This window comes from Leucoraja erinacea, chromosome 6, assembly GCF_028641065.1.
Source record: "Leucoraja erinacea ecotype New England chromosome 6, Leri_hhj_1, whole genome shotgun sequence".
Lineage (NCBI taxonomy): Eukaryota > Metazoa > Chordata > Chondrichthyes > Rajiformes > Rajidae > Leucoraja > Leucoraja erinaceus.
Genome location: NC_073382.1, coordinates 87,543,415 through 87,553,414, shown reverse-complemented (window position 1 = coordinate 87,553,414; position 10,000 = coordinate 87,543,415). Strand labels below are relative to the sequence as shown.

The window sequence follows — 10,000 nt, the reverse complement described above, 5'->3', positions numbered from 1 at the left end:
GTGTGTGTGTGTGTGTGTGTGTGTGTGTGTGTGTGTGTGTGTGTGTGTGTGTGTGTGTGTGTGTGTGTGTGTGTGTGTGTGTGTGTGTGTGTGTGTGTGTGTGTGTGTGTGTGTGTGTGTGTGTGCATGTGTGTGAGTGTGTGTGTATGTGTGTGTGTGTGTGTGTGTGTGTGTGTGTGTGTGTGTGTGTGTATGTGTGTGTGTGTGTGTGTGTGTGTGTGTGTGTGTAGGATAGTGTTAGTGTGCGGGGATCGCTGGCTGGTGTGGACGCGGTGGGCCAAAGGGCCTGTTTCCGTGCTGTATCTCTAAAACTAAACTAAACTAAAGACTGTGTCTACATGGGCTGTTGTGCTGCAGCTAGTTAGAATTTCATGCTTCCATTTTGGTACAAATGACAATGAAAGACTCTTGGCTAAATGACAAAAGGTTCATGGGGCCATTCAGAGGCGGATAAATAACTCTTTTGCAACACCGAGTAATTATAAGGCCCGCGAGAAGGGAAGATTTGCTCTCCACAACAATTGTCCCATCACTCCAATGTAAACCTAATTATTACCACATCTGCACGGCCCGCTCACTTCACCGAGTTTACAATCAGAGGATCACCCGCAAATGAACTCCTACTTTTAGAGAGAGATCGGATGCATGAAAAGATGCAGAACACAAATCCTGTATTGTTCTGTTGCGTTTCATATCTCTAGAAACATAGAAATTAGGTGCAGGAGTAGGCCATTCGGCCCTTCGAGCCTGCACCGCCATTCAATATGATCATGGCTGATCATCCACAATCAGTATCCCGTACCTGCCTTCTCTCCAGTCTGGTGAACCTTCTCTGCACTCCCTCTATGGCAATAATGTCCTTCCTCAGATTTGGAGACCAAAACTGTACGCAATACTCCAGGTGTGGTCTCACCAAGACCCTGTACAACTGAAGTAGAACCTCCCTGCTTCTATACTCAAATCCTTTTGCAATGAAAGCTAACATACCATTTGCTTTCTTTACTGCCTGCTGCACCTGCGTGCCTATCTCTAGTTTCAACTCTCCCCTGATTCCCAGTCTGTATAAGGGTCTCGACCCGAAAAGTCGCCCATTCCTTCTCTCCAGAGATGCTGCCCGTCCCGCTGAGTTACTCCAGCATTTCGTGTCTATCTTCGGTGTAAACCAGCACCTGCAGTTCCTTCCTACATGCGAAGAGAGACGCAAAATGCCAGAGTAACTCAGCGGGTCAGGCAGCATCTGTGGAGAACATGGATAGGTGACGTTTCGTGTACAATAGACAATAGGTGCAGGAGTAGGCCATTCAGCCCTTCGAGCCAGCACCGCCATTCAATGTGATCGTGGCTGATCATCCCCAATCAGTACCCCGTTCCTGCCTTCTCCCCATATCCCCCGACTCCACTATCTTCAAGAACCCGAATCTAGCTCTCTCTTGAAAGCATCCAGAGAACCGGCCTCCACCGCCCTCTGAGGCAGAGAATTGCACGTCTTTGGAGTGTGGGAGGAAACCGGAGCACCCGGAGAAAACCCACGCGGTCACGTGGTCACGGGGAGAAGGTAGAAACTGTGTAGAGGCGGCACCCGTGGTCAGGATGGAACCCGGGTGCTGTGGCGCAGAGAGAGGCAGCAGCCCTACCCGCTGCACCAGCGCGGAAAGCTTGCAGCCATCAAACTCGACTTACCAGTTGAACTCATTGTAATCATTGTGGACCTCCCACCAGAAGTAGAACCACGTCACCGAGAGGAAGAACGTGACGGAGAGGATGAGGAACCACAGCTGCTCCCACTGCCAGGACGGAGAGAGGGAGAGGGAGAGACAGAGGGGGGGGGAGGGGGAGAGAAAGAGAGGGAGAGGGAGAGAGAGAGAGATTAACATTAGTACAATCCATGGCTTACAAGGACTAATATCCTTGACCTCCACTTTTAAGACTGGCTTCTTCCCAACTGCTTTGACAATGCAGGGTGACTTAGACAGGTTGGGGGAGTGGGCAGATGCATGGCAGATGCAGTTTAATGTGGATAAATGTGAGGTTATCCACTTTGGTCGCAAAAACAGGAAGGCAGATTACATGTTTGGTGTCAATTTGTGTCAAATGGTGTCAATTTGGGAAAAGAGGAAGTACAATGGGATCAGAGGGGTCCTTGTTCATCAGTCAATGAAAGTAAGCATGCAGTGAAGAAAGCGAATGGCATCTTGGCCTTTATAACAAGAGGAGTTGAGTAGAGGAGCAAGGAGGTCCTTCTGCAGATCTACAGGGCCCTAGTGAGACCGCACCTGGAGTATTGTGTGCAGTTTCGGTCCCCTAATTTGAGGAAGGACATTCTTGCTATTGAGGGAGTGCAGCGTAGGTTTAAAAGGTTAATTCCCAGGATGGCGGGACTGTCATATGCTGAGAGAATGGAGCGGCTGGGCTTGTATACTCTGGAGTTTAGAAGGATGAGAGGATATCTAATTGAAACATATACAATTATTAAGGATTTGGACACACTAGAGGCAGGAAACATGTTCCCTATGTTGGGGGAGTCCAGAATCAGAGGCCACAGTCTAAGAATAAGGGGTAAGCCATTAAGAACGGAGATGAGGAAAAGCTTTTTGGGTTGTGAGTCTGTGGAATTCTCTGCCTTAGTGGAGGCCGGTTCTCTGGATCCTTTCAAGAGTGAGCTAGATAGGGCTCTTAAAGATAGCGGAGTCAGGGGATATGGGGAGAAGGCAGGAACGGGGTACTGATTGGGGACGATCAGCCATGATCACATTGAATGGCGGTGCTGGCTCGAAGAGCCAAATGGCCCACTCCTGCACCCATTGTCTATAAGGTGTATAAAATCAAGAGAGGAAAAGATTGTGTAGAGTCTCATGCCCAGAGTAGGGGAATCGAGGACCAGAGGATATAGGTTTAAGGTGAAGGGGAATCTTGAGGGGTAACATTTCCACACAGAGGGTGGCGGGTGTATGGAACAAGCTGCCAGAGGAGGTAGTTGGGGCTGGGACTATTGCAAAGTTTAAGAAACATTTAGACAGGTACATGGATAGGACAGGTTTGGTGGGATATGGACAGGTGGGACATATTGGTCGGCGCGGGCAAGATGGGCCGAAGGGCCTGTTTCCAATCTGTATGAGTGTATGACATTGCAGAAACTGGTCCTACGCCAACCAACATGCCCCATCTGTACTTGTCCCACCTGCCCGCGTTTGGTCTATAACCCTCCAAATCTCCAAAACGACGCAGTTGGAGTACCGTGCCCAGTTTTCACCCACGGAGTAAGCCCACGCGGCCACAGAGGGAACATGGAAACTCCCCACTTAAAGCACCCGTGGTCAGGATCGAACCCCTGACTGGAACCTGCTCCGTTAACCCCCTATCACTGTTTATTGGAGGCACAAGGGACTACAAATGCTGGAATCTTGTGTAAAACACAAAGCTCTGGATTAACTCAGCGGGTCAGGCAGCATCTATGGAAGGAAGAGAAGATTAATCCATTGTATCATTGATTCTTAGACAATACACAATAGACAATAGGTGCAGGAGTAGGCCATTTGGCCCTTCGAGCCAGCACCGCCATTCAATGTGATCATGGCTGATCATCCCCAATCAGTGCCCCGTTCCTGCCTTCTCCCCATATCCCCTGACTCCGCTATCTTTAAGAGCCCTATCTAGCTCTCTCTTGAAAGTATCCAGAGAACCGGCCTCCACCGCCCTCAGAGGCAGAAAATTCCACAGACTCACCACTCTCTGTGAGAAAAAGTGTTTCCTAATCTCCATTCTAAAAGGCTTACTCCTTATTCGTAAACTGTGGCCCCTGGTTCTGGACCCCCCCAACATCGGGAACATGTTTCCTGCCTCTAGCGTGTCCAAGACCTTAACAATCTTACATGTTTCAATGAGATCTCCTCTCATCCTTCTAAACTCCAGAGTATACAATCCCAGCTGCTCCATTCTCTCAGCATATGGCAGTCCCGCCATCCCAGGAATTAACCTTGTAAACCTACGCTGCACTCCCTCAATAGCAAGAATGTCCTTCCTCAAATTAGGGGACCAAAACTGCACACAATACTCCAGGTGTGGTCTCACTAGGGCTCTGTCCAACTGCAGAAGGACCTCTTTGCTCCTTGTACACTTGTACACTTATTTGAGTGTTTAGTTTAGAGATATAGCGCGGAAACAGGTCCTTCGGCCCACCGAGTCCGCGCCGACCAGCGATCCCCGCACACTGACACTATCCTACACACACACACTTGGGACAATTTACATTTACACCAAGACAATTAATCTGCAAACCTGCATGTCTTTGTAGTGTAGGAGGAAACCGAGGCTCTCTGAGACAACCCCACGCAGGTCACGGGGAGAACGTGCAAACTCCGTACAGACAGCACCCGTAGTCGGGATTGAACCCAGGTCTCTGGCGCTGTGAGGCAGCAACTATACCCGCTGCACCTACTGTGCCGGCCTTGTTATTGAGTTGATGAAGCAGCAGCACACAAGGAGTTTAGTTTTGCTCAACTGGTGCATTAGACAATGGAACTATCTTGACTACGGTTGGACAGTGGGGGCGAGACTGAGCATCAAGAAGGTAGACAAAAGTGCTGGAGAAACTCAGCGGGTGCAGCAGCATCTATGGAGCGAAGGAAATAGGCAACATTTCGGGCCAAAACCCTTCTTCAGACTGATGTAGGGGTGGGGGGGGGGGGGGGAGAAGAAAGGAGAAAGGAAGAGGAGGAGCCCAAGGGCTGAGGGAGAGCTGAGAAGGGGAGAAGACAGCAAGGGCTACCGGAAATTGGAGAAGTTAATGTTCATGCCACTGGGGTGCAGACTGCCCAAGCGGAATATGAGGTGCTGCTCCTCCAATTTCTGGTGGGACTCACTCTGGCCATGGAGGAGGCCCAGGACAGAAAGGTCGGATGGGGAATGGGAGGGGGAGTTGAAGTGCTGAGCCACCGGGAGATCAGGTTGGTTAATGCGGACTGAGCGGAGGTGTTGGGTGAAGCGATCGCCAAGCCTGCACTTGGTCTCACCGATGTGGAGCAGCTGACACCTAGAGCAGCGGATGCAGTAGATGAGGTTGGAGGAGATGCAGGTGAACCTCTGCCTCACCTGGAACAACTGCTTGGAACGGAGCTTAGGTCTATTATTGTCACTTGTACACTGGGCTGTACCTTGGGCGGCACGGTGGCGCAGCGGTAGAGTCACCGCCTCACAACGCCAGAGGGCCAGGTTCAATCCCGACTACGGGCGCGCCGTCTGTACGGAGTTTGTACGTTCTCCCCGTGACCACGTGGGTTTTCTCCGGGTGCTCCGGTTTCCTCCCAAAGACGTACATGCAGGTTTGTAGGTTAATTGGCTTCTGTAAGAACTGTACATTGTCCTGAGTGTGTGTGTGTGTGTGTGGGATGGTGCTAGTGTACGGGGTGATCACTGGTCAGAGTGGGCTTGGTGGACTGTAGGCTCATAAGGATTAGGCCATTCGGCCCATCAATTCTACTCCGCCATTCAATCGTGGCTGATCTATATCTCCCTCCTAACCCCATTCTCCTGCCTTCTCCCCATAACCCCTGCCACCCGTACTGATCAACAATCTATCTATCTCTGCCTTAAAAATATCCACTGACTTGGCCTCCACAGCCGTATGTGGCAAAGAATCCCACAGATTCACCACCCTCTGACTAAAGGGCTTCACAGCTTCGCTGATCCAATGTGGTCATGAATAAAACATGTGGCCGCTGATGCTGGGACCAGCTAGATAAATAGCAGCTGAATATCTGAGGCCCCATCTGTCTGAGAAAAACTCTCTCCCACTCGCAAAGTCTGTTTCCCTTGTAGCCGTCTCATTCAGAGGCGCGGAAACAGGCCCTTCGGCCCACCGAGTCCGTGTCGACCAGCGATCCCCGTACACTAATGCCCCTGTCCCACTTAGGAAACCTGAACGGAAACCTCTGGAGACTTTGCGCCCCGCCCAAGGTTTCCGTGCGGTTCCCGGAGGTTGCGGGAGGTTGCCGGAGGTTGCAGGTAGTGGAAGCAGGTAGGGAGACTGACAAAAACCTCCGGGAACCGCACGGAAACCTTGGGTGGGGCGCAAAGTCTCGTGAGGTTTCCGTTCAGGTTTCCTAAGTGGGACAGGGGCATTACACAATCCAACACCCACTGGGGACAATTTGACATTTTCGCACCGAGCCAATCGACCTACAAACCTGCACGTCTACGGAGTGTGGGAGGAAACCGGAGATATTGGGGACATTAACTCCTTGGAATGAGAAGTTTCCAAAGAGCCAAAGGGCTTGCATGAAATCAATGGGCGGCAGGGTGGCGCAGCGGTAGAGTTAACATAGAAACATAGAAATTAGGTGCAAGAATAGGCCATTCGGCCCTTCGAGCCTGCACCACCATTCAATATGATCATGGCTGATCATCCAACTCAGTATCCCGTACCTGCCTTCTCTCCATACCCTCTGATCCCCTTAGCCACAAGGGTCACATCTAACTCCCTCTTAAATATAGCCAATGAACTGTGGCCTCAACTCGGTACCCAGATCTGTGGCAGAGAATTCCAGAGATTCACCACTCTCTGTGTGAAAAAAGTTCTTCTCATCTCGGTTTTAAAGGCATTTCCCCGAGGTATCCTTAAACTGTGACCCCTTGTCCTGGACTTCCCCAACATCGGGAACAATCTTAGCGCCTGCATGGTAGCCTGTCCAACCCCTTAAGAATTTTGTAAGCGTTTCTATAAGTTGCTGCCAGACTCACAGCACCAGAGACCTGGGTTCGATCCCGACTACGGGCGCTGTCTGTACGGAGTTTGCACGTTCCCCCCGTGACCTGCGTGGGTTTTCTCCGAGATCTTCGGTTTCCTCCCACATTCCAAAAGACGTGCAGGTTTGCAGGTTAATTGGCTTGGTGTAAATGTAAAAATTATCCCTAGCGGGAGTAGGATAGTGTTAGTGTGCGGGGATCGCTGGTCGGCGCGGACTCGGTGGGCCTGTTTCCGCGCTGTATTTCTAAACTAAACTGAACAATACCTTCCCCTGCAACTGCAGGAGATGTAACACCTGTCCCTACGCCTCCCCCCATCGACTCTGTCCAGGGACCCCGACAGTCCTTTCAGGTTAGGCAGAGGTTCACCTGCACCTCCTCCAACCTCATCTACTGTATCTGTTGTTCAGGATGTGGACTCTTATACATCGGCGAGACTCAGCGAGACCAAACGCAGACTGGGCTATCGTTTCACGGAACACCTTCGCTCAGCCCGTGTGGACCAACCTGATCTCCCGGTTGCTGGAAACTTGAATTCTCCTTCCCATTCCCACACTGACCTTTCTGTCCTCGGCCTCCTACATTGTCAGAGTGAATTGGAGGAACAGCATCTCATGTTTCACTTGGGCAGCTCACACCCCAGTGGTATGAATATTGATTTCTCTCACTTCAGGTAGCCCCGGCATTCCCTCTCCCTCTCTATCCCTCCCCCACCCAAGTTGCACCAGCTTCTCGTTCTCACCCAACAAACAGCGAACAATGGCCTGTTTCCTTTATCATCGTTACTTTTTTGCACATCTTTCATTCATTGTTCTTTACCTCTCCACATCACCCTCTATATCTCTCGTTTCCCTTATCCCGAACCAGTCTGAAGAAGGGTCTCGACCCGAAACGTCACCCATTCCCTCTCTCCAGAGATGCTGCCCATCACGCTGAGTTACTCCAGCTTTTTGTGTCTATCTTTGATCAGATGGCAGCCTAGCTCGGTGCATCGTACCAGAACTGCCCTCTGTCATGTGTACCCGCAGGCTGAGGAGAGTCTTGCTGAGAAGCCATCGGGTGTATAGAATGCTGGCTCCCATCAAGAGCCAAGTCCTCCCCTGGACCAACGCAAATTATTGGGGTACCCTCTGTGTATCCCCCCCCCCCCCCCCCCCTTGTACCAACTGCCCCAACACCTTCCCACCCCTCCCCACCCCTCAATACATCCAGCTGCTCCGGAGGAGTATGTTGGCACCGGCTTCTGTGACGGGCAATGTGTTGGCACATCTTTCAATTCACAGTCTCTCGTCTGCCATCTGCTCTCTGTTCTTAAGCATTTTGATAGTCCCTGCCTCAGCTACCTCAGCCGGCAGCTTGTTCCATACGCCCACACATGGGTGCAAATCCTGGGGGGGGGGGGGGGGGGAGGGCCCCTCCCCTCCCCTCCCCCCCCCCCCTCCATGTTTTGAGAGGTAAGGTACAACCCCCCCCATATTTTGTGAGCTGGGCGTGACAGCCAGTCCCATGTCAACTCGTGTGCCTCGGGACTGGCTGTAGAACGGAGACGAGGAAACACTTTCTCTCACAGAGAGTGGTGAGTCTGTGGAATTCTCTGCCTCAGAGGGCGGTGGAGGCCGGTTTCTGGATACTTTCAAGAGAGAGCTAGAAAGGACTCACAAAGATAGCGGAGTCAGGGGATATGGGGAGAAGGCAGGAACGGGGTACTGATTGGGGATGATCAGCCATGATCACATTGAATGGCGGTGCTGGCTCGAAGGGCCGAAGGGCCGAATGGCCTACTCCTGCACCTATTGTCTGTTGCCAGCTTGCTTGCCCCACGCTCCAAAGACGTGCAGGTTTATAGGTTTATAAGTGCTTCGGTAAATTGGAAACTGTCCCTAGTGTGTCGGGTGGGGCTAGTGTACGGTGTGAATGCTGGTCGGCACGGACACGGTGGGCAGAAGGGCCTGTAGTTCCCAGGTCAGCTCTCCTGCCCCGGGACTGGCTGTAGCGCCCAAGTCACGGAAACTAATAGGAACAAAAAAATATGCCTGCGGGCCGGATGATTTTGGGTTACGGGCCGGAGTAGAACAGACACAGACGCGCACACACACGCACACACACGCACGCGCACGCACACAGCCACACGCACGCACACAGCCGCACGCCACACGCACACAGCCGCATGCACACAGCCGCAAACCTGTACGCTTTTGGAGGGTGGGAGGAAACCAGAGCACCCAGAGAAAACCCACGCAGGTCACGGGGTCAACGTGCAAAATCCAGACAAACAGCACCCTGGGTTTATGGGGAGAGGGCAGGAGAATGGGGTTGGGAGGGAAGAGATAGATCAGCAATTATTGAATGGCGGAGGAGGCTTGATGGGCCGAAGGGCCTAATTCTGATCCTATCACTTATGAACTGATGAGCGGCCAAACTCAGGATGAAACCTGGGTCCCTGGCGCTGTGAGGCAGCAGCTCTACCGCTGCGCCACCGTAACGCCCATGTACGGTAATAATCTTACTGATCTGTATAAGAATTTCACTGCACCTTGGTACAATAGACAATAGACAATAGTGCAGGAGTAGGCCATTCGGCCCATCAAGCCAGCACCGCCATTCAATATGATCATGGCTGATCATCCACAATCAGTACCCCGTTCCTGCCTTCTCCCCATATCCCTTGATTCCGTTAGCCCCAAGAGCTAAATCTAACTCTCTCTTGAAAACATCCAGTGAATTGGCCTCCACTGCCCTCTGTGGCAGAGAATTCCACAGATTCACAACTCTCTGGGTGGAAAAGTTTTTCCTCATCTCAGTCCTAAATGGCCGACCCCTGATTCTTAAACTGTGCCCCCCCCCCCCCCCGGTTCTGGACTCCCCATTTTTTTCCTGCATCTAGCATGTCCACTCCTTGAAGAATTGTGTTTGTTTAGACCAGCGTGTGCAGTTCCTTCCCACACATTTAAGTTTTGGAGTCTCAGCACACACAAAGTATGGTCACCGATCGATGAGGCGCAAACCTAGTATTGTAGCACCAGCTAAACACTGTAAGCAGACAGTCTCCCGACAACAATAACAGTCTGTCTGGCACGGGGAGGGAAGTGAGGCCTGTGGCAGGGTGGGGGGGGGGGGGGGGGGGGTGACGGGTGGCAGGGTGACAGCGAGACACAGCCAAGGCCCGGGGGTGGGGGAGCCAGTGTAATTACTGGTGCCAGCCACTCCGAATCACAGCCAGTGGTTAGTGTCAAGCAGGCAGGCAGGCAGGCAGGCAGTC

General features: G+C 51.9%; 1 protein-coding gene across 2 annotated transcripts in view; it reads right to left on the bottom strand.

The window, feature by feature from the left end:
• The window catches only part of gdpd5b (glycerophosphodiester phosphodiesterase domain containing 5b), a 167,377-nt gene that overhangs the window by 58,749 nt on the left and 98,628 nt on the right, over positions 1-10,000 (bottom strand). For both annotated transcript variants that reach the window (XM_055637551.1, XM_055637552.1), the window contains exon 3: positions 1,681-1,784. In XM_055637551.1, the coding sequence (XP_055493526.1) occupies positions 1,681-1,784 (104 nt within the window). The remainder of the gene's footprint in view (positions 1-1,680; positions 1,785-10,000) is intronic.